Source organism: Macrobrachium rosenbergii, chromosome 44 (genome assembly GCF_040412425.1).
Source record: "Macrobrachium rosenbergii isolate ZJJX-2024 chromosome 44, ASM4041242v1, whole genome shotgun sequence".
NCBI classification, from domain to species: Eukaryota; Metazoa; Arthropoda; class Malacostraca; order Decapoda; family Palaemonidae; genus Macrobrachium; species Macrobrachium rosenbergii.
In genome coordinates, this window is record NC_089784.1 from 38,492,432 (window position 1) to 38,518,287 (window position 25,856).

The 25,856-nt window shown below is 39.6% G+C and overlaps 1 protein-coding gene across 1 annotated transcript in view; it reads left to right on the plus strand.

Moving 5' to 3' along the window:
• The window catches only part of DNApol-alpha180 (DNA polymerase alpha catalytic subunit), a 309,561-nt gene that overhangs the window by 32,576 nt on the left and 251,129 nt on the right, over positions 1-25,856 (plus strand). The window contains exon 5 of the mRNA XM_067088444.1: positions 20,013-20,117. Coding sequence (XP_066944545.1) covers positions 20,013-20,117 — 105 coding nt within the window. The remainder of the gene's footprint in view (positions 1-20,012; positions 20,118-25,856) is intronic.

Consider the following 25,856-nt stretch of genomic DNA (forward strand, 5'->3'; position numbering starts at 1 on the left):
GAGCCAGTCTCATAAGCGCGACCAGGGGCCGAGCTGAGCCAAGCCAATCGCGCGAACAAATTCGGAACTGGACAGGGCGGAACTCGTCTGCCGTGAACTATTGCTAGTTCCCCAAACTCTAAACTCCGAGGCCGAGGCCCCTCGAGAAGAAGGTTCAAAAGGGAATTCTGTGTCTGTTATCCTGCATGCTCGAACCCTAAGGTTCAAGACCCAGTATGAAACCTGGCTGAGCAACCGAAGCAGCTGGTGGGCAGTACTGAGGCACCTGGCGTCTCGGCACCCAGACACCTGGATGTCACAGCACCCAGACACCTGGGTGTCTCGGCACTTTCTTTCATCCTGTGCCCCTCGTCAGGAGAGCGCTCGTGATTCATAGAATTCGAGCTACCCACGAGACTCCCAAAAATCGGGAATGGCTGCTTTCAGTTTCCTAAGAGATCGAAAGAGCCAGGCACAGAACCAGTCTTAGATGCCGACTTCCAAGACTGGCAACAAGGGGGCGGCCACGCTCTTGCGGCCCCCGAAATGCCAGGCCCCACAGGAGAATGCGAATCAGTTCCCGCCCGAGGGCAGGAAGAGCCAACGAGAGAAACATGTCTCGTGGAAGAGAGCCAGTCCCTTAGAAGTCCCGCAGGACTGCCGAAGGGAATCTCTTCCCTGCTTCTTCTGGTATTCGAACCTCCAGGATCGAGACACCAGGCTGGGAACCCGACCGAGCACTGGCAAGCACTTGGAGTGCTTGTGGTGCTGGTGGGAAGAGCTGAGACACCTGGGTTTCTTGGCCCATCCCTCGCACTGTTCCCGAACTGGGCTGAGGAAATACTCTTCAGACCAGATCGGGATACTCGATATTCCATAGAATCTCAAGCACTCGTAGCTGCTCGCTAACGAGCGCCTGAAGCAGCCCCCGTCTTAGAGGCGGAACCTCTAGGATTGGGAACGGGATCGCAAACCGAGGTCTGCGCGCCCGCAGCTCCTGAAACACAAAACCCAGGGGCATGTGAATTGGTTTCCTAACCCGAAGGTCAGGAAGAGCCAAAGAGAGACCCACTGCCTCCTCAGAAGGAGGCAGTCCCTAGACGTCCAAGGGCATCAAGGGGAAGAAATACCCTTCCTCTCCTTTGGCCGACGGAGGTCTGTCCGATTCCTGGACCCCTTGGACCTCGGGAGAGGAAGGGAAGACATAGCAGAAGACGAAATCGAAGATAAGATGAAGAAGACGGCGGCTACTTCCACAGGGTGACTTCCTTCACCTTCACTCCAACATCATCTACAGGATGGTGGACACGAAACATGGTAACCTCCAGGGCAGTCAGGCAGGAACACAATGAAAGCAGCCCAGGACACAACCACCAGGAGAAGCAGCAGGCTTTGATCAGGATGGTTGATGCAGGAGCTATGGCAGTGGTTCAGAAGGCAGGAGCTACTGCAACAGCCAGGAACGTCACTTTCCATAGGGCGACTTCCTTCACCTTCACGCCGACATCTTCTAGAGGATGGTGGACATCATAACCTCCAGGGCAGCTGGCAGGAACACAACGGAAGCGGCCCCAGGCATGACCCCCAGGAGAAGCGGCAGGCATGATCAGGACAGCCAATGCAGGAGCTACAACAGAGGTTCGGAAGGCAGGAGCTACTGCAACAGCCAGGAACTTCTCTTCAACAAGGGAACTTCCTTCACCTTCACGCCGACATCTTCTACAGGATGGTGGACATCGTAATCTCCAGGGCAGTTGGCAGGAACAACGGAAGTGGTCCCGGGCACGACCACCAGGAGAAGCAGCAGGCACGATCAGGACAGCCGATGCAGGAGCTACAGAAGCGGTTCAGAAGGCAGGAGCTACTGCAACGGCCAGGAACGTCACATGAAAGTCGACAGGAGCGATCAGGATGGCTGTGGCAGGAGACCAGGAAGAGCTGCCCAGAGACTGTCATCAAGTTGAAAGGAGCGTAACACAGGGAACAGCAGGAGCAGATGGACCACAGTTATACCAGAGGCATTGCCACAGCAACATGATGGCCAGCAATGACAGCGATCAATCCACATCGGTTGGAACGATCCCAATGTGGAGCTGTGTCATCCAGCCAGGTATTGTAGTCGATCCCGAAGCAACACTAATGAACGTCAGGACTCCTTCATGCGAGATATCCCCTGAGATATCCAGCCAACTACTGCTGTGTCTGTGTCTGCAATGCTCACTGTCAACCTGAAAGAAAAAGCAAAGATGATTAGAGAGGGAAACTCCTCTCGCTACAAGGGGAACTGCCTTACGCAGCGAGAGGAGGTCCCCAAGAAGAGGTCACCCGCCCCCGCCCCTCAGGGTCTTTGCCCGATGAGCGAGCGAAGAGGGTGAAGGAGAGAGATCTCTACCGAAGGAGAGATAAGGAAGAACCTGCAGGGAGAGAAAAGGACAGAGGGGAGGCCACCAGGGGCTCCATGGAAGCTTAACTTACAGACGACGCCCGCAACCTCCCACCCGCCCCGCAACTCTTTAAGCGCAGGTGGCAAAAACAACACTCAGCACAAGCAGGAAGGAAGTAGTCATGCCCTTGTACATGGAGGGCAGGAGCCCAAGAAGGGAAGCGAACTCTTATGTCCCAATCAATGTAGGGGAGTGAAGATATTACGTCCCAGTCTAATATTTCTGATTGTACTGGGGAATGCCTTCAGTATCTAAATAATGGGCTACTGGAGAGAAGCATTACCACTCATTTACGCTCCTTTAAATACACCCTTGACTGTCAACCCCAAGACACAGCGCAGGAGAACAAAGGCTATGCATGGTTATCATAAATCGTGGGTTTGTATTAATAAATATCAAACACACGTGATATATAAACAAAATACATTGAGATCCCACTGGGATAATAAGAGCTTAACAACAGTCAGGCAAGGAGATCCGAAACTCGTCTGAAGTGCATGACGGCCGAAAGCAAACTGGAATGTTTACATCCGGGCAAGTGGGTATCTCCGTCTACCTGGCGGTAGTTCCTGCCAAACCACCTTGCTCAAGAGTTCAACGGCCGTTTCCAGCCTACGCTGAAAGTAATTCCTAATGTAAAGGACCGATGGTTTGTAAATTATATCGTGTTGGAACAAATATACTTAGTTCATAGTGTTTTAAAAACGTAAAAGTACATCTTTGGAAGACAAAAAACAAACATAAATTTTTGTTGTTAGTTGCTGACAGAAATAGCTTACTCCCTCATGAGATTAAAGAGATAAATTCTCTCTCTCTCTCTCTCTCTCTCTCTTGCTTGTCTGGCTGAATATAGATTAGTGGTAACTCACTCTATCTTTCTGTTTTGAATGGAAGGCTTAGAAGTTTTGAAGTACACATGTATATATTTGCAGGGGTACTAATGTTCAAGATGACTTTGATATATTAATAATGTAATTTCAAAGATTATACAGCAATAAGATAATAATTTAAGGTATATTTGATGTAGGATGATACTTGAAATATAAATTTGGTATTTGAACTTTCAAGATAGGCAGTAATAAGCATTTTTAGGGGGGTTGTTAACTATTTGTTGGTGGGGTGTCTGGTACGCATCCCCTGCGAATACAGGGGGTCCACTGTACTGTCCTTTCCATTGCTCCCCTCAGACTCGTGCTGCTGGTTCAGACAATAACTCCACATTTCTTTATATGAACACACACCCACATTTTTTTGTGCAGTATTTTGATAGCGTAGCTGCTGTTTGTCCTCAAAGGAGTTATACTCTCATGGTTTCCCCAGGGCTCCTTGAGACAGACCAACCAATTACAAAGAATTCTCATATTGTTAGTCTCAGCCTGAATAGTGCTTGTTGGTACAGTGATAGAAAATAAAGGACTCAGGACAGGAGGGCTCTATCTCCTGTCCTACATCGACTACCTTAGCTCTCTACATCTCACTCACACAGATGTGACAACAGCATAAGTTGGCCATTCCCATTACACTCTGGTCTGTCCAGAAGTTCACTAGTCCCCAGGTTGTGCTCTGGAAATCATGTTTGACTACACATTTTTCCCTTTTATGTTTTCCCTCATAATACCAATCAAGCTAAGCACCAAGTTTTAAGACCCCGTGAAAGCTTTAGTTCCTTAAGAATTTAATGTGTAGGCTTATATTTGTTTAAATTGGGAGCCAGTGGGCCTCTTCCAAGGCTAGAAGTTAGGAGTATATAGCTAAGTACTAAGTTTTAAGATCCCGTGAAAAATTTTAGTTCCTTAAGAATTTAAAGGGTAGGCTTATATTGGTTTTAAATTGGATGCCAGTAGGCCTCTTGCAAGACGACAAGTTAGGAGTAGATAGCTAGGCTACACTGTAATATTAGACAATTTTGTTATTAAAACTTATTATGCAATGACCATTTTAACACTGAGTTATTAAAACTAATTATGCAATGACCTTTTTAACACTGAGTTATTAAAACTTATTAATGCAATGACCTTTTTAACACTGAGTTATTAAAACTTATTATGCAATGACCTTTTTAACACTGATAGATGATTTGAAGTTACTGAAAGGGTAAATCGGGTTAGCCTAACTTCTTGTTTATGAAACATAGGCATAATCGTAGTTCCCAATCGTGCTCAGCTTACAGCCTTTGGTGTTTATAAAGTCCAACATTTCCTTCCTAGTATTTTATAGTCAAACTAAATGGTTTTGTGATATCGACAGTTCCCCAGTTATCCTTAATATCTGGGTTCTTTTCAGTGTTAAAGGAATACATTCATGCAGATCTGCTTCCAACAGGTATTACTCCACCACTAAATGACATCACAGGTTTTGAGAAAATTGTTTTGACGTTTGTCTGTTTCCTAAGGGAATAAAAAGTACTTTTTTGTAATGGTGAGCTTTATCAAACATTTTAAAATCTTAAGAGATACTGATTTTATATATTTTTAGTATGGTAATTCCAATAATTATTGATTTTATATTTATGTACACAATAATGTACTATATAGGCTACATAACCTTTACCAGGTGCTTGGGAATAGACCGGGTAACCAAAGGTTATGAAATGTGTAGAAATATACAATATGGATATCCATTTAGTTTTGTCTTAATTGAGTTGAGAGTCTTTTGTGAGTACATCTTTAAGTCAATGTTATTGAAGTAATTGTGAATTAATATTTGAATACAGTACATTACTACTACTTTATGAAAATGACCCATTGATCACGTTTCCTTACATCGTACTATTGACATGTACTTGTGACCATGTAGGCCTGGGTTAATTTGGAGTGTTTGCACCCTATACAGTAATATAGGTAGTTGTACAGTGATATAGGTAGTTAACACTAGGTAGTTTTTATTAAACTTGTTCCTTTTATCACTACTGGGCTACTATTAGGCAGGAACTACACATTACTTGTGCTATAGCGAATTGCTCAGTCTGCTTTTTGCCTGTGGAAATGGCTCATAACTACCTGACATGAGCCAGTCCTGAAGGAATAAATGAGAATTTGATTGTTGGCTGGACATGTGTGAAATATGCCACATGCCTTTGGCAGCAAAGTTTAAATGGTGAGAGCTTATTTTAAAGCTGTCTCTGTGAGTTATAGGTTTCAGTAGGAGTACGGAAGAAGGATGCTACTGTACATCATTCCAACAGAACTATGGCATTATGTTTCCATCCCTTTCTGCATTATGTTTCCATCCCTCTCTGAGCAGAACCCACATTTTGGCCAATACTCCAAAGGCAGTGGATTCTAGGAACTCCCACTTCAACTCCTCCAATGGAGACAGAGGGTCTCTCCTTGGGAGAGAGGTCACTGATATCTGACCTGAAGTGTTCATAGCCACTGAAATTTTCCTTCTGAATCCGGAAGATTTAGGGAACAGTGTTCTTCTTTACTTGAGGCAGATACTTTAAATGAGAATCTTGCCTTTGCCATGCAGCAATCATGTATTGAGGGGACCCTGATAGAGTCCACCTAGCCCCATCTGAAGTTTTCGTACCTTCTAGGGGGTAGTGATTTATCCTGGACTTCTCTACTGCCAGGCAGTGGTGATATGACTGCCTTGGCTCAGTCAGTTCATGCAGGCTTCCCTGATAGGAAATTCAGCTTGCTGTACTTTCTATCCTGCCAGGCAGTGCTTATACGACTGCCATGGATCATCAGTTCATGCAGGCTTCCCTGATAGGAAATTCTGCTTGCTGTACTTTGTATACTGCCAGGCAGTGGTGATACGACTGCCTTGGCTCAGTCAGTTCATGTAGGCTTCCCTGATAGGAAAATTTTGCTTGCTGTACTACCTATACTGCCAGGCATTGATGATATGACTGCCTTGGGTCATCAGTTCATGCAGGCTGTCCTAATAGGGAATTCAGCTTGCTGTACCTTCTATACTACCAGGCAGTGATGATATGACTGCCTTGACTCATCAGTTCATGCAGGTTTCTGTGTTGGGAAAATTTCACCTGCAGTACTTTTAGAATTTTTGGAGAAATCATGAACAGTATCAAGGATGCCCCAAAAGAGTGTAATTCCTTTGAGGACACACTTGCTACTGAGCATCAGCATAGAGATGCTATCCTTAGTTCAAAAGATTGTGGTAGTCCATTCAGACAATACCACAGCCCTAACGTACATACACAAGCGAGGCGGCACTCACTCATTTTCTCTCTGCCAGACAGCAAGAGACCTTCTACTGTGGACAGATCAAGTCGAGTGAGTCTAGTCACTTGATTTATTCAGGGCAAACTAAATATTTTGGCGGACGAACTGAGCCATCGAAAAGTAGGTCCTTCCTGCCGAGTGGACCTTGGATCCCCTGGTCTATCGGAATATGCAATACTGTTGGGCAGGCTGACATTGGACCTGTTTGCTACCTTAAAGAACCATCGCCTTCCTCTCTTTTGTTGCCTGGCCACAGACCCTCTAGCATGGGCAACAGATGCCATACTGTAAGATTGGTCCCACTGGGACCACTATGTCTTTCTGCCCTTCAAGTCTTGGCCTCATCGCATGGCCCTGTTCTGGCCCATGAAAGAATGGTTCCAGGACCTGCTACAGTTGTGGGTGGACTTTTTGAGACTCCTTCCCCTAAAAACTGTGTCTACTCACTTTAAGAAATGCCAAAGGTTGTCTGCTCTTGCCCTGACAGGCTTCAGACTGTCCGGAAGCTTGTCAGAGGGTAAGAGTTTTCAAGACACGCTGCAGAGGCTATTGCAAGATACAGGTGTTGATTTCCTAGCTGCGTCTTCCAGGCTATGTGGGCTATATTCCGAAGCTGTGTCTCAGACTCAACGTCTCTTCTTCTGAGACATCTTTGTGACCCAAATTGCAGATTTCCTTCTTTATCAGAGGAGATCTACGAATCTCACGTCCTCCACCATTAAGGGGTATTGAGCTGTGTTTAGCTCAGTGTTTAAAGACAGGGGTCCTGAATCTTGTGTCAATCCCTTATCTTAATGACTGCGTCAAGTCCTTTGATATGTCTAAGCAAGGAAAGGAAGATTCGGTCTCTTGGAACCTGGATGTAGTGTTGAAGTGGTTGACAGGTCTCTCTTTTGAACCACTTCATTCCCCTTTTAGGAGAAACCTCACTTGGAAGACTTTCTCATGGCCTTTGGCCACTGCTAATGTATTATAGTGCAGCAGATTGCTGTAAAAATCGTTCAGATAGTGAAACAAGCATGAAATTTGGCACAAAGATTCCTAAGACTACGCTCTCTTAGAAAAGGGCGCTGGCCACCTGAAAATCCAAGATGGCGGCTATTTTTCAAAATGGCCGCCATCTATGTTGAGATTCACTGGTTTGGGAGCATCTATTGGATGGAATATGCCAGTTTTTTTTTTTTAAACCTCGACTTTTAGGTTATAAAAATGTTCCATACCACACATTTTATTGAAAACCCTTACTAAATGAATTGTAACCAAGATGGCGTACAAAAATGGTTGCCATAAAAGTTTTTTTTTCTATCCACAGCGCTAGCAGACATAGAGACCAACTGTTTTTATTTAATGGTATATTCATGTGATCAGACAGTTTAACTAATATGCTATTTTCAACTGAAATAGTAATGGTATGGTCACATACAACATTGTGTCTAAGACTGTAACCATAAAAAGAAAAGAAGAGAAATAATGGACTAAACGCAACCAATCTATGTATAGGTCTCTCAACCTACACCTTTGAAAAATTCGAGGATAAGAAGGTAGGCATAGCATGACACGTTGGATGCTCAAGCTAGATTATCTACTGAAGAGAGGGCAATATTTATCTAGACTTCACATTTGCAAGTGCACAGAGCTGTGCAGGAAGACCCAGCTTGTGCACTTGCACCTTTCCAAACAGCCTGCTTTGCATCCACATTTGGTAAGCTGTTGGCAACTCTTGGCTAAGGGCGAGTTGGTTGTCCAGAGGACTTGCCATGCTTCACCAGACTTTGCCATCCCCACTCAGCAGGGTTCTCTGGCTGTGGCTGACACTGGGTGGCCTGCCCCCACACACAACCAGCCTGGTACGCAGCACGCTTGGTGTGTTGGAGGAGAGCTCTGGTTGGTGGAATGGCCTCATATGCCCTTTGTTTTCTGGCAAACATATCAAGTCTAGCCTCATCCACAGTGCCAGCAGTGCTGGATCTTTCATACATAAGTATGACAAACCTCCAGGACCTTCAGGTCACTCTCTTCCACTCTGAGAGGGTAGTGACTCAGTTTGGAGAACACAGTGGAGGCCTCTGGAAAGATGTTCCATGTCTGCCAGGCGGTCTTCTTGCCCTTGCTCCCGGAAGGCTGACACTGTATCACAGCCTGTGAACGCATGGAAGAAGAGCATGCCATTCACCTTCTCCTGGCCCAGAGAGTTGCACAGGTCATGCACAGCAATCCAGCGCAGGCTCTGGCCTTGGCCAAATGCCACCCATAGCTTCTCTAGCCCTAGATTGTGGAGAGGAGAAAGCACTGACTGCAACGACAAGAACATCTGTGTCATTTGCTTTAACCGTGATGGTCTTGGCTCCATGTTCTGTGGCATATTTGGCATGGAGAAAGATGCGGTGTCAGCTTCCTCATGAGAGCACTTTTCCAGTCCCTGAAGACTAGCCTCATGAGTGCTGAGGACAGCAGACCCTTTCGTGGCAATGACAACATTTGTGGCAGACATCTGGGCAACTTTGTCTGCCAGGAACTGGAACAACTCTGTCTTGTTGGCATCGTGTCTTAGGAAATTGCGCCAGTTGGATGGAATTGTGTTCTTGTCTGTCACCTTACGCCTTCCTCCTTGACCACGTTGGAGCCTGGTCTCAGCTTTGAGGCTGGATGTATTGTATACATCAAATACAAGATGTGATGATGTGTACTTGCTGCTATAGGATTGTATCACAGGCAAGAAGTTGCAAAGTGCATAGCCCTCAAAGGTCTTTCCTTTCTTTGGTGGCAAGGCATGGACCAAAGCTGATCCATCTACAATGAGGACATCAGTCTTTGGTTCTTTGTCTTCTAGTGTAACATGACTCTCCAGGACCGAGGTCAGCTGAGACTTCTGACATGTGTTCAGCCTACCACCCTCACTAAGGGAAGCTGGGAATGTTTGATTCGTGCTGGAAGAATTCCTGCAGATCACATTCACGGCTCTGACAGGATATAAATAGCTTTGAGAAAGCTGGCAATCCTCCTTCAGAAGTTTCTGCTTTGACTGTTCTACAGGAGCAGCTTCTTGCCTGAAGAAGTCAGTTCTGTTCTTCTTTATCGGCTCATAGAAGGAGACTGCATTGTTTGCCAAAGAGTCTGAAAACTTCTGAAATTTAGTGCCTCTGTCAAGGTGTGTCTGTAGAAGTTCTGCTGAGCTGGGGTGGGCAATGTCTTTGTTGTCACGGAATACAGATCCTGGCTCTCTTCCTGAAAAGGACTTCCCAAGTGTTGCAAAGCCAATGACAGCTTGCTGACTCTCTCCAAGAATGTCTTCTGCGCATGAGGTGTTTGTTCATGGTGTGTTGTCTGCTCATTAGACTCCTTACTTTGAACCTCTGTTTCGTATGCAGACACCAAGCGGATGATCTCTGGGCCAGCCACCATCCATCTTCTGAGTGCTGACGGATCTTCAGTCAGCCCAATGGCTCCGCCATCAGCCTTTATAAAGGCATTGGTCTGCTCATGAGCTTGGTCAAGAGCCATTGCTGAGAACTGGCGACTGGTCTTGTGCACAACAAAGTTGCCAGCCTTGAACTCCTTGTGCAACTCTGGGTGTGAACTCTAGGTAAGCATGTCTCTGAGGTGAATAGGCAGCCAACGAGCATAGTTTGTATTATTGTTGGAAAAGAAGTAGGGTATCAGCTCATGCAATGCCTGGCAGTAGAGGACAAAATTGGCCTCACGGAAGGACCTGATCAGTAGGAATATCACAAGTTCCATAGACAACACCATGTGCCAGAAGTGGAACTGTGGACTCTGCTGTCTTGAAGGTCACACCACTCCTCAAACTCTAATGCCTGCTCATTGTTGTTTGCTTTCAGCACAGTAGTCAGTGTATGCTGTCCTCAGGAGTTTGTACAAACTAGAGGCTGTAACCTGGTGCATCTGCCGTGTCCTGGTTACACTTGCAGCTGACAGGAAGGATTCTGCAGTTCCAGATGAAGCAACTCCTGCCTCACCAGAGCTCCTGTCCAACCACTGCCATGAAGAAGAGTACCAAGAGATGTCATTGCTGCCATCTCAATGTGCAGACCACCAAACATTACCAGATACTTGTCTTAGCGCCATACTGATCAGGCCACTGCCACTGCACCTGCTTTTGCTACGGCATAGATTGGCTGATCAGCTGTGATTATGGGTATCTGGCCAGGGTTCAGAAAATCAGTGACATCCTGCACTTTCTGCATCACGTGTTTGATCGTAGCAACAGAATGAGCCTGATCACGCAGGAGAGGAAGCAATGAAGTTATGGTTACTTCAAATTCTGGGCTTCTCTTCATTGAAGCGTGATGAGCTGACCACGTCAGATTCACTGCATCATCTATTTCCTGGGTGACTATGACCTTGTCTAGCCACTGATACTCCAGTGCAAGCTGTGGCCCCAAGATATCTGTGGGTGGCTTTGGTATTGCAGTGTTTGGTGGCATAGGGTTCTTTGTTTGAAAGGAAGCTGGTGAGATGTTTGTGAATGTGTCCGGCAATTCAGGCACCGACCTCACTTTCTCAGGTGCAAACTTTAGTTGCTGTCTTTCCTGTCCAGTGTTCTCCTTGGTGGGGTGCTGAAATATGGAGATGCTAGTTCCATGGAAGGAGGTAGTGGCAGTAGTTGCAGATGGGTTGTGGTCGATGTTGTCCATCACTGCAGTGGTGAACAACCCTTTTTAAGTACTGGGGACAGACCACACCCTCCTCCACATATTTGCTAACTGTGGCATCTCCCTAACTGTGCAGAGACCTCCAGTACTCTGTCATAAGAGATACTGAGGCCATACTGATGTAGCATTTCAACCAGGTTTCTCTTCCTGGTTTTGGCATAGAACTGAGAGTCCCATGTAGACTGGGAATGGTGTTTCTCTGTCTTTGGAGTGTCTATGAGTTGTTGCTCCCTCTTTGTATCGGGGAGTAGCAGTTGAACTGCTTGAGCTGTGCAATGGCCTGGTCTGACTTTTGATGCTCCAAATCGTAAACTGTGACTTGATGTCAGCCCCATGCTCAACCATCCCTACAAACTGGAGCAGGAGAGGAGGCACAGAATTTCGTACACAAGCCTCAGAAAATGTGCCATCAAACCGTGACTGATGATCAAGTATAGACTTTCTGAGAATATTTGCTGCTTTAGCAATGATAACTGCCTCTGAAAGATCAGATGATTGAGCAAGTGCTTTTCCCACATCCTTTTGAAATGCAAGTAATACATCTCTGCCAGATTTATGAGCCTCAAGTTCTGGAATTTCTGCCAGAAGTTTGTCTTTGAGTCTCGTGGAATTTACACTGGTGACTCTACACCCTATTGTTCCAGACGTTGTTGGTAGAGGTGGCAAATATCTGCCAGCCGAAATGTGACTGGATCATCTGAACAAAGGTTGTTTTCAACAATGTATGTCATCAGTTCTGACAGAACTAGTGGATACACATCTGATTCTGACTCAGTGCTACCTTGGTCTTTCTCAAGGCTCCTCAGGTAGGACCTTTTTCTGTTGTAGAGGGCACAAAGACAGGCATGGTGATACTTAAACTCCTGTGCAATGACATCCCCACCAGTCAACTTAGCAAGGAGCTTGCCATCACTAAGTATCTCTGCACATTCACGCAATTTCAAGTCAAGGCCCTTAGTACTAGCCTGTCTGAGATCAGATGCAGGTGCCACTTTCTCACAGAAAATGCAAACTTCATTGTCATGACTGGTTCGGGCGCAGTTTTGCACGACTAGTCTCAGTGTTGCTGGTCTGGTCATTGGATTGTCGCTTTCTTGCACGGTCCAGTTTAGTGTTGTTAAACAACAAGTTTACAGTTCACATGGTATTTTGCTGCATTTTTCCTGAGAGTGGCCTCTATGCCATCACCTTCATCCAGCCTTGCTGGATCCATTATCAGTGGCATTTCATTAATTTCACTGAACATGGGAATGTTCCTTGCCAGCATTGTGTACCCATCATGGTCTAGGACATGATGACTTGGAGGTGATGTCAAGTGCTCACCTCTTTTGTCCTTCTGACAAAGACAACACAAACTCCAGTTTGTTTTTCTACTGCTCAATATTGGATTGGCATCACATTCTGCCATGATTTCACTTTTGATTAAGGCCGAGGGGTTATCCTTTACCACCTTAAACAAAGCACACATTCCTGTATGGGATTCAACTAGGTTCGGTCTCCCTACACCTAGCCCGATCATTCATCCAGTGCCATTTAAGTCCCGTGATCTGTACACCATCCGGTAAGTACATGAACCATCATGTACAGCCCCCATACCCTTGGGTCGGCTCTCCAGCGCTGGCACATCCTGTCTAATCAGGTGCGGCTATCTAACTATAGCTGGTCTGGGGCTGTTAGAAAGCATTTGGGACACTAAACTAAACTATACTACAACTACTAGTCTAAGACTACAGGATTAGTAAAGCTGGATTAGCTGGCACTGAACCCCATGCTGAGTTACACAGCAGTGACGTCACCAGTGTGCCCTGGTTGTGTGCAGACATACACTCTTTTACATTTATTAATTTTCCTTCAAAATTGATGAGTTATTCGAAAGAGATGGCCTCATTAGGATCTAAAACCACAGAAACCAAGATCCATGCTTAAAACGATAATTGTTGAACGGGCATTATTTCTCATTATAATTATTGTTTCTACCTTTTCTTGGCAGCCATATAGCCCCCATATTTAAAGGTAAACTGTACTGGGAAGCTACAGAAACATAATATTCACAAGAAATAGTATGGAAGAGCTTTACCATATTGCTAGAAGCAAATACATGCCATTCTAGTGAAAAATTAGCCAAAATCTGTCGATACTGGCCGCCATCTTGGAATTTGGCCGCCATATTAAATTTTTTGCGTGGGCCACGCCCTTTTCTGATAGAGGGAACTTTAAAGAGCACTTGTGCAAAATTTCATGCTTGTTTCACTATCTGAACGATTCTTATGAAATATGCAATTATCTGCTGCACTATTAGTGAGTTCCAAGCCATCAATAAAGGGTAGGTTTTTTGTTTTCACAAGGAGATGCAGTTTGCTGCTTTACCTTGGATTTTAGCCAAAAATGAGGATCCTTCCAAGCCCTGGCCCCATTTTTTCTCCATTAAGACCTTAATGGATACCTTGGCTCTGAGGAAGAAGAGAGAGTTCTTTGTCCTGCTGGGGCCTTAAGGTGTTTCCTAAACAGGACTGAGATCAGAGAACCATCCAGTTAACCTCTGGTGCTCTGTCAAGAACCTATCTTGCCCTCTTGACTAAGAACGCATTGTCCTTTGTCAAAGGCTTAATATCTGAGGCGCACTCTCAGATTCTGGAGGACATTTTGCCTACTTTTAAAGTGAAAGCTCTTGACGTCAGGGCAGTCTCTACCTTATTAGCTTTCAGGCACATATGTCCCTCACTTCCATTCTGCAGTTGGCCTTCTGGAAGTGCGAATCAATCTTCACCTCTAGTGGCAGATCCAGGATTTAGGAAAAGGGGGGGACTGTTTCTCAAAGTAAGTGGTGGAGAGCGCTGAAGGCGTGAGGCAATAAGCCAGGGGGTCTGGGGTGAGTGGTAGCTCCACCAGCAGAGTCCGGAGCCAAGCCCCTGGTGCAAAATGCTTTATAACATTTCACAAGCATTTTGGGGCAAGATTTGATACTTTTATGGTGGTTAATATGAAAAACCTGTAACTAGTAATTCTTGTTAGATGGAAACCAGTTACAGATCTCTACTGATTGATTGAAATTGGGATATGTAATACATTCCAGTTTCAATAGTTAGAGAATACCTATTGATCAAAAGTAAAATATAGATCATTCATTCCATTCTTTACTGTAAATGTTAAATTATCTGCTATACTTGCATCAGTTGCATACTAGTAGTTAAGCAAATAAAACAATGTACATAATTTACCAGTAAAGTAAAAAGAAAAATTTCATATTTGGCATCAGGTTTTTAATTTTTGTTTCAGAAAACATATAATCTAGGTAAAGCATTTACCATAGAATGTGAAAATACAATGCATTTTATATCATATATGCAAATCCCCAAAACAAAAAAACGGTCAGATCCATTTTAAAACACCATGTCATGGACGATAGTAATCAGGTTTTCAACATGACAATCTCAGTTATCGAGCGCCAAAAACCAGTGTGATGGATATCTTATGTGTACATTTATCTGAACTTATTTTACTCACGCTTTCCGTTATGGAATGGAACTTATTATAATCATCACTGCCTGGATAATGATAATTTAAATTTTTACAACATTCAGTCTTTGTTTTTCACGGTAAAATGTCAAAATTAATGGCAGTCACATCCTCTGCATTTATTGACCAATATCCCTTTAAATGGATAGAGCGCTAGATGTTAGAAAGTCTATTAAAACACAAGTAACTGGATGTTTCTTGAGATAAGTCTTCTCTCTTCTTAATGTCAAGAAAGATCATTCTGCTGTTGCTGTTGTGATTGGCATTGTTGTTCACTCCAATTTTTCCTTGGAATTGCAAATTTAACTCTTGATATCACTATGGAAGAACATTTTTATCACATTCTGTAAAGTCATAAAGTGTTTTTGTGTAAGGTTATTTATATTTTAACAATTCCTGCCAAATGTTTATAAGCACTGAACTGTCTTATTTAAATTACAACATAGAACACACATTTGTAAAGAGACTACTGCATTTAGATCAATGATGTCAGAATCATAGAATATGATTGAAAGTTAAAATCAAACTTTAAAAACCAATTGCATTGTGTTGCTGAAGCGTCTCTCCAGTTCTGCTAAACCTTGCCAGACTATTATTGAGCAATAGATATCCAACAAAGATTTACTAAAACATTGACTTTTCTTGCCGAGTGTACATAATTTTACAGTGAAGTAAAAAAAAAATACTATTTCTCTCTATTTAATTTCTCTCTTTCTCTCAAATGGTAAACTAGGTAAAGCATTTGTCATGGTAACATACTAGGCATTTGTATAGTACAAATTTTCCCTGTTCATTACGATCCATTTTACCTGCTGTCCAGTTCTTTCTTTCTCATAACCTTAGTTTTCAACACCCCCAGTTATCAGTTTCAATCCCGTTGATATTTTTTTATTTTCCACTATTTTGAAAATCTTTTATGTACACGCTATTGCTGGAACCCAGCATAACAAGGGACAGCTGTAAAGATAAACTTAAAGAACAAATTATAAGTTTTGATTTTTGCTGAAATTGAAACTTGATAATCAATCCTCTGCATTTATTTCCCATATCCCTGTGCATCAGGATATATTGCTAAGTTAGAAAGTCTGTCAACAGTCAATTGTTCTGAGATAAGTTGTCCATTCTTCAATATAATGACAATTTAAGATTGGGCTGTTGCTGTTGTGATTGTCATTGTCAATCTAATTCAGAAAGGATGGAGGATTTTGACCAACATTTTATCACACTTCTTGCTGATAGCAGTGTTTTTGGTGGGTCATTTATATTTTACAAAATACAGGCAATTTAAATAAGCCCTGAATACCTTATTTTTATCTGTGAACAAGTTCTTCATAAGAAAATGTGTTTTGTTTAAAAATCGCATTCTGCTGCCACGAAGTAAAATAATCCAAAATTGCATAATGAAGAATAAGAGGAATTCATTTCTGATGATAAAATCATTGTCTGCTTTGTGAGTATAATGTGGTTTTGCTTCCACAATTTCTTGTAGGTCCCGTTGAGGTAACCAGTTGGTTCATGAAAATAAATCGTTGGTTCATATCAGGCCAGCCCTAGGAGAGCTTTTAATCCGCTCAGTGGTCTTTTTTAAATTCTTTTATATAGTTGGTTCTATCTGCATAGAATCATTTTTTTTTTTTTCTAGCTCTACTGCTGTATGTACTTTAGTCTTTTCATGGAATTTTTCAACCAACAATGCAGCTGCATTGTGTTGCTGGAATCACCTCTTTTTCTGTTGACCTGGCTGTAATCAGATATCCAGCAAAGATTTACTATAAACATTGACTGGGCTGGTAAACTTTTATAAACTCTCTCTGCTCTCTCTCTCTCTCTCTCTGTCCTGTCTTCTTTTGTCAGACATGTTGACGATCTCTCTCTCTCTGGAAGACAAATGATTTTTTCATTACTCTCCAATTTACCTTGTTCTGTCACTCTCTCATATTCTTAGTCAATTAATTGTTTCATTGAAATGATATTTCTTTTATTGTCCAAAATATTTCAAGAAAATTGATTTATACTACAATACAACAGCAACAAGAATAGCTACTACTACTATTACTTATATTATTATTATAAGTTTTGATTTTTACTGACATTGATGTTTGATAATAATCCATTCGTTGGGGTGCCATTCATCACTGAAGTGGGGTCCCCCCCCCGAAATCTGCCACTGTTCGCGTCTCACTATTTGAAAGAAGGTGAAACAGTGTTTGAAAATTGCAGTACCCTGGAGCCATTATCACTGGCTGGCATGGTATTGGGGGAGGAATCTCTTTGCCTTGGAGTAATGTGTAAAATTTTCTGGAGCCAGGGGGTACTGTGTACCTGGACTACCCACCAGTCTCGGTGGACGGGTCGTGGTGTTTTCAGTGTCGGTGAAAGCATTGTCTGGTTGTGTTTTATATTGGTACTGCGCCCAGGGCAACGCACTTGTGTGTGCTTTGCCAGTGACTATCCTCCGCTGCAAAGCTCCCACTTAAGTAGAAGAGACCCATGGCTCAACCACCATGCCACTACAGGTTAAGATGAGCACCAACCAGAGGCAGTATTCACCTGCAATAGCTCTTGTACCAGATAAGGAAATGGCAAGCATTGTTTCAGTGCTAGCAAATTTTCTATTTCTGACTTGATGTTTTGCAATAGAATATGTCTATGTATCCCACCCCCATTCAGTGTGGGATTCAGCTGTGTAATTACAGTACTTTGCAAGTTAATTATGTGAAAATGACATTTTCATAATGAAATTAAGTTTCATATAATTTACCAAGTAATTACAGAATTGGAGTCCACCCTCCTCCCCTCTCATTGACTTGAGGGCACAAACAGAATAAGGCTTTCTGCTAAGTCATTTCCATTACTCCCATTAGTGGGTGAGGCTTGTCACCTATACTAAACAGTTGAAGTGCTACCGTAATTTTTTAAATAAAGGCTGCTGCTGGAGCAAGAAAATATAGCTATGTAATTACTTGGTAATTATATATGAAACAATTTTATTATGAAAATGTCTATTTTTAATATTTTAACAAAGTTAGTCATACTAATTGTCATTCTATTATTTGTATAGTATCTCTAAATCATGGATATATTTATTATATAAGACCACAGTGCATCTAATTAGATAATCATGTGGTGACATAGTGTACAGAGTACTGAAATCAAATGAAGACAGCATATAATAACCAGGACATATAGGATTATTGTTGTGTGATTGAAACAATTCTAGTAATTTACTGTTATTTTTAATTATCCAGTTATTATGATCAGTGTCGCCAATCATAAAGTGTATCAAAATTAAGATTCATCTTTTTATTAATGCAGTTTACTGAGCTTGTTGTATGTTTAAATTTTATAGGACTTTTATGAAATTCTGGTATGGTATACATGAAACATAATTTATATGAAGCAGGTACCACTTTATTTGACTTCAGTATGTTTACAAATAATTTAATAATATCCTTTAGATTAACTTGCCTGTTATTGCATGTGTGCAAAAATCACCTTGAAATCTTCTTCAGTCTTTTTTTGAACAAGGCATATCTACATAATTAATATTGAAGCTCTTAACAATTTGCAAATAATTAAAAGTAATTTGACCTAATGTTTCGGTTATGTGTTTTTTATAGGGAAAATTGACATCAATTGAGGACTGTTAATTAAATTAGGGATATTTAGAATATCAGCGAATTTATTAATCAAAATCTATAATCAAGGATTATAAATTTGACATAATTATTGGACAGTTTATCAAATGAAAAATTGTACTTATTAAAACTGTTATAAATATAATTAATATTGCAAATAATTTTCCATGTACCATCTATTTCAATAATAAAATTAGGGGTATTAAGAGTAAAAATATGATGTTCCATGTAGATAAGGCTAGTAGAGGAGGAGTTGGTAGTTGAAAATATTTGGAATGACATGGAAACATGTGAAAGGTGCAGAGGAAGCAGTTGTGTAAATAAATGGCTATGTATCTCTTATATTGCTCTTGCTGTTCTTAGTCACATATCGTAATTCTTGATTTCTTCAGCCTCTCCTCGGGTTTTTTACATCTCATCTTAATATCCATCACTAGTAACCTACATTCCACCTTCTCTCATGTTACTAAATGATGATCTGCCCTCACAAACCAAGTGTTCATACAGGCTAATTTGAAACTTCTGCGCAATTTCCAGTACATACTTTCCATCATTCCTTACTTCAAATTCACGGTCCCCTCGAACCTCCTCATCCCTTGCCTACTCTTCCCCACTCTCATTCATAAACATTTGTAGATTGTTTTCTGTCTGTTCTTTACCATTATGATAACTGTTTCCACTTCCCTAAATATTTCCATCTCATGCTTATGGCAGTCCATCTAAAGTGAGCATGCTGAAATTAACATTTAACAATATCTTTCCCTACGCTACTATTATAAGCCTATCACTAACATTTTTTACTTCACACTTTTTTCCATTTGCTATTGACTATAACTCCTTTTATGTTTTCCCTGCTTGTGAACCACAATAATAAAGCTCAGTCCCATGACAACTTCTCTGGTTCCCTTCCCCATCCAACTAGTCTCTTGGAGGTGTGGAACATTTATTACCCTAAATATATCAGACATAATTTGACATCTTATCAAACTCACACATTCTCAAAGATACATCCTTACAAATTAACATCCTCCAAACTGCTAGAGTAATACACCAATTATTTCTAAAACTTTTTAAAGTCATACATTTGTCTGTTGATATAGTAACATAGTAAGTGGTACTTGGGGAATTATATGAATTATTCTAGATAAAAAAATGGGAAAATTCCATATACTGTACACAGTTTATTTGCATGGTTCATTTGTTTTCTAAATATTTAATAACATCTTAATTACACAACTACCAGTAAATCATGACATAATACTCTGTTATTGTTATCAGACTCAGAGCGAGGTTGATTTGGTGTTTCCACAAATCACAAATATGTTTTCAATTTTATTTCTAGGAAATTTATGAAGGTTATCTTTAATTCTTAAACACAGTAATCATCGGGGAGTTTTAATTTTTAATGCTACTGATTAAACCAAGAAGTAAATACAGATTATTCCCACTTCAAGTATCTCCTGATTGTAATACTTATTTTTTTTATTGTGTAGTATTTTCAGAATAAATCTCTTAACATTAAAATTTATATTTTGTTGATGGTTAAAATGAAGTTATATTTACTTTAAGGCAAAGAGGTCCCTTGAAATTCATGATGAACCATTATCTGAACAAATAGAGGAATATGACAGCATGGACCATATGGATGGAGCTTTTGATGATGACATGGATGATGTAAGTACTTAAAATTCACAGTTTCAACCCTGTATCCCTAAATTGCCCTTGTTACTGGTGGCTAATTATTTTCACAGTATACAAATCTGTGAATGCTTGGTCTTTGGAAATACATGATGGAATTCACTTTAAATTAATTTGTTTCTTGTTATTAATATAAACAAAGAAAATATATGCTAGATTTTACCACTTAAGATATATTTTTGAAATGAATTTACCTCCATTATAGGTTTTACTTCCAAGCCAGCAGTAGTTTGACAGATAAAAAAAAAAAGAACATATGGTTTTCTATGAATGTCTGTTTTCTATCCATCTATTTCCCCACCCCCACTAGGGGACTATTAGATACAAACACTTGTAGTCAGTCAGTCTACTTATGTTGCCAGTTTTGATAGGAGGTGGACACAGTGTTAAATGTACTGTTGGTATGTTTTTTTGATTTTCTTATGTTTTATTTTGGATATCCAATCAGTAAGAACCTGTAAGGTTAGAGTTGCTGTAAGCATTATTCCAATTTCATTAACCCTCATGTGATGTTTGCGTTGCTGAAGGAAGGATTATGATTGGATAACCGATTTGAATCGTAGTTCAACAAAATCATGCAAAAATTGATTGTGAGCTGAGAGCTTGTTAGTTTGTAGAAACAACTAGTAAACCCCCGTATTCCCATTCTCATGATTTGCAGGATTTTCTATGGAACGTATCTATAAATTATTCACAAAAAAATTTGGCAATTCGTGGACGTTTTAGTTGGGAAATTTTCACTAATTAGTGTATTTTGATGTTACTTTCATGACTAAATACATTTTTTTATGATAAATGATTTACTAATTTTGAAATAATAATAATAATAATAATAATACTTTTAGGTTAAATAATACGTAACTCAGAGAGAGAGAGAGAAACTGGTTTTCTCCCCTTCATTCAGGATGGACCTGACCTCATTAAAACAAAGATAGATGCTCAGAATGGATACTGTTGAAATATTAAAATTATTTTAAAGTACTATGAAATTATATCAAAATGATATATAAGTGTTTCAGGATGATAGTACAAACATTTTTAGAGGGCACATTTTGTGAAAAAAATAATGATTTACAGTATTTACTAATTTTCAGATATTAACCCTTAAACGCCGAGCCTCTATTTACAAAAACATCTCCCGTATGCCGGCGTTGGGAGTTAAGCGCCAAGCGGAAAAAAGTTTTTTCAAAAAATCACAGCACGCTTAGTTTTTAAGATTAAGAGTTCATTTTTGGCTCCTTTTTGTCATTGCCTGAAGTTTAGTATGCAACCATCAGAAATGAAAAAATTATCATTATCATATATAAATATTGAAATATATGACAGCGCAAAAAAAATTTTTCATATATAATTTTATACAAATCGCGCTGTGAGCAAAACGGTTAAAGCTAACGGGTTATTTTTTTTCTTTGTATTGTGCACTAAATTGCGATGATTTTGGTATATAACAAATTGTAAAACGATCAAAGCAACACAGAGAAAATATTATCACAAAATGATGCATGAATTAACGCGCAGACGTAAAAATGTTTTTTTAAAAATTCACCATAAATCGAAATATTGTGCTAGAGACTTCCCGTTTGTTGAAAAATGAAGCTAATTGATTGAATATTACTAGACTGTAAGTGTTTTAGCTTACAGTTGCAGTTTTCGACCATTTCGGTCGAGTTAAAGTTGACCGAAAGTCGAATTTTTTCTATTTATCGTGATTTATATGAAAATATTTCAAAACTGATAAAAGCTACAACCATGAGTTATTTTCTGTTGTATTGTACATGAAATTGCGCACATTTTCATATATAAAAGTTTATGTAACGACTAATATAAAACGGTGCAAACATTACGACAATGTGACGAAAAGAATTTCTGAGATGTTCGGCCGAAAGTTACCGCGGACGTAAGGAAAATGTTTTTTTAAATTCACCATAAATCGAAATATTGTGCTAGAGACTTCCAATTTATTGCAAAATAAAGGTAAATGATTGAATATTACTAGAATGTAAGAGTTTTAGCTTACAATTGCGTTTTTTTACCATTTCAGTCGAGTTAAAGTTGACCGAAGGTTGAAATTTTGGCAGTTATCGTGATTTATGTGAAAATATTTCAAAACTGATAAAAGCTACAACCATGAGCTATTTTCTGTTGTATTCTACATGAAATTGCACATATTTTCATATATAAAAGTTTATGTAACGACTAATGTAAAACGATGCAGACATTACGACAACGTGACTAAAGAATTTCTGAGATGTTCGGCCGAGTTACCGTGCGCAGATGTAAGGAAAAAGTTTTTTTTTTTTTTCAGAAATTCACCATAAATCGAAATATTGTGCTAGAGACTTCCAGTTTGTTGCAAAATAAAGGTACATGATTGAATATTACTAGAATGTAAGAGTTTTAGCTTATAATTGCGTTTTTTTACCATTTCGGTCGAGTTAAAGTTGACTGAAGGTTGAAATTTTGGCAGTTATCGTGATTTATATGAAAATATTTCAAAACTAATAAAAGCTACAACCATGAGTTATTTTCTGTTGTATTCTACATGAAATTATGCACATTTCATATATAAAACTTTATGTAATGACTAACATAAACGGTGCAAACATTACGACAACGTGATGAAAAGAATTTCTGGCGCGGACGTAAGGAAAAAGTTTTTTCAAAAATTCATCATAAATCGAAATATTGTGCTAGAGACTTCCAATTTGTTGCAAAATGAAGGTAAATGATTGAATATTACTAGAATGTAAGAGTTTTAGCTTACAATTGCGTTTTTGACCATTTCGGTCGGGTCAAAGTTGACCGAAGGTTGAAATTTTGGCAGTTATCGTGGTTTATATGAAAATATTTCCAAACTGATAAAAGCTACAACCATGGGTTGTATTTTGCTGTATTTTACATGAAATTGCACACATTTTCATATATAAAACTTTATGTAACAGGTAAAATAAAACAGTGCAAAATTACGACAAAATGACGAAAGAATTTCTGAAATTTTCGCCGAGTTACACACAGGCGTAAGGAAAAAGTTTTTTTAAAAATTCACCATAAATCGAAATATTGTGCTAGACTTCCAATTTGTTGCAAAATGAAGGTACATGATTGAATATTACTAGAATGTAAGAGTTTTAGCTTACAATTGCGTTTTTACCATTTCGGTCGAGTCAAAGTTGACCGAAGGTTGAAATTTTTGTAGTCGACGTATGGTACGCCCACTTGGCACCCAATAGACAATGTTAGTCAATGTATGATACATAGGACGCAGGGGGATTTTTTAGGCCATTTTTTTTTTTTTTAAAAGTGCGTCTTATACGCCATCAAATACGGTATTTGAAAAGTGTCGCAACCTACAAACATTGTAAGCCGGACCCATCGTAACCCGGGGACTGCCTGTATATATATATATATGTATATATATATATATATATATATATATATAATATATATATATATATATATATATATATATATATATATATATATATGTAATATATGTGTGTGTGTGTGTGTGTGTGTGTAGAATCTACTGGTCACTTTTTACCAGATACATATGTAATTGTAATAGCCACAATGCCCTCCTAACTTCTCAAATTCTTTGCACTTTTTTGGATACATTTCCCACTATAAAGCCTTAAGATTCAATTGCAAGAAATATGAAGATATTATGATGTACAGTAACAGGAAACGAACCAGGGTTCCATATTCACAAAGAGGTCATGTTGACAGCCTAACCACGAGAAGGAGAAAAGTCTACTGCCTCTAATACATACATATACCTGTTGTTTTCAGATATACATATATTAGCGTTGGAATAGATCCATCCTTACCATCGCAGCCAAGTGGACGTGTTTTATTGCTTTTTAGGCTGAAATATATATCTAGAATCTAGCGGCCATTTTTTACCAGATACATATATAATTGTAATATCCACAATACCCTCTAACTTCTCGAATTCTTCGCACTTTTTTTAATATACTTGGTAGTGGGCAGGGAGTCACCTACATAATAAACAAAAGAAGCACTACTGCGAAATTCAAAAAAGGTGCTGGGCAAGGTGGATACATGAGCTTTGTAATTAATTGGAAAGTTACTTATATGAAATTAGGTACTCCATTCTATCAAATCTAATGCCCTTAATCGATGGGATGCATATTGGAGTAACAGATCGAAGAGAAGCAGCAGAGAACCTAACCAGTTACTAACTAGGGCAGCACACAACATGCATCCCTAAACGCAAGTCGTACGAGACCTATCCTCTTTACAGTAAAACCCCCGTATTCGTGGGGATGCATTCCAGAAACCCCCTGCAAATACTTCCTACACCCCCTCTAAAAATGCTTCCTTCCTATCTTAAAAGTTCAAATACCAAATGTACACTTAAAGCATCATCCTACATCAAATATATTTAAAATTATTGTCCTATTACTGTATTAATCTTTGAAATTATATATTATTAATACCTCTGTATTAATCTTTGAAATTATATTATTAATATTTTTTCAAAGTCATCTTAAACATTAGTACCCTTAAAAATAAACACACGCGTACTTCGAAGCCTTCCAGCCAAAGCAGAGAGAAAGAGAGTTACCACTTCAACTTATATTCACCAAGGCTGGAGAGAGAGAGAGAGAGAGTTTATCTCTTTAATCTCTCTGACAACAAAAAATTTGTGTTAATTTTTTGTCCTCCAAAGATGTAATACCTTTACTACACAGTTTTAAAACAGTATGAACAAACACCCACGCAAACAGTATCTTTTCCTGAGAGAGAGAGAGTGAGTGGAGAATAACCTTACGATATCAAGATTGAAATCCTTGAGCTTCGGAGGGCAACACTCCTTCCCCTCCAGCCAATATGTCAAACTGTCAAGTAAATTGACATTTACCCTCCCATCTCCTTTCTCAAGTCAAGAATAAAAAGACTGGGAATCACTGTTTGTTTGTTTAAAATGTAAAAAAAATTGACTATACAAATGCATGGAAAATATTATATTATAGTATATTATTATTATTATTATTATTATTATTATTATTATTATTTAATCTTATTAACCCTTTAACGCCGAAGCCCTATTTACAAAAACGTCTCCGTATGCCGGCGGCGTTCGGTGAGTTAGCGCCGAAGCGGAAAATTTTTTTTTTTTTTTTTTAAATCACACTACGCTTAGTTTTTAAGATTAAGAGTTCATTTTTGGCTCATTTTTTTTTTGTCATTGCCTGAAGTTTAGTATGCAACCATCAGAAATGAAAAAAATATCATTATCATATATAAATATTGGAATATATGACAGCGAAAAAAAAAAATTTCATATATAATTGTACAGTATACAAATCGCGCTGTGAGCAAAACAGTTAAAGCTAATGAGTTAATTTTTTTTCTTTGTATTGTACACTAAATTGCGATGATTTTGGTATATAACAAATTGTAAAACGATCAAAGCAACACAGAGGAAATAATATCACAAAATGATGCATGAATTCATAACGCGGACGTAAAAAATTTTTTTTTTTTTTTTTTTTTTTAAAAATTCACCATAAGTCGAAATATTGTGCTAGAGACTTCCCGTTTGTTGCAAAATGAAGGTAATTGATTGAATATTTCTAGACTGTAAGTGTTTTAGCTTACAATTGCAGTTTTCGACCATTTCGGTCGAGTTAAAGTTGACCGAAGGTCGAATTTTTTCAATTTATCGTGATTTAAATGAAAATATTTCAA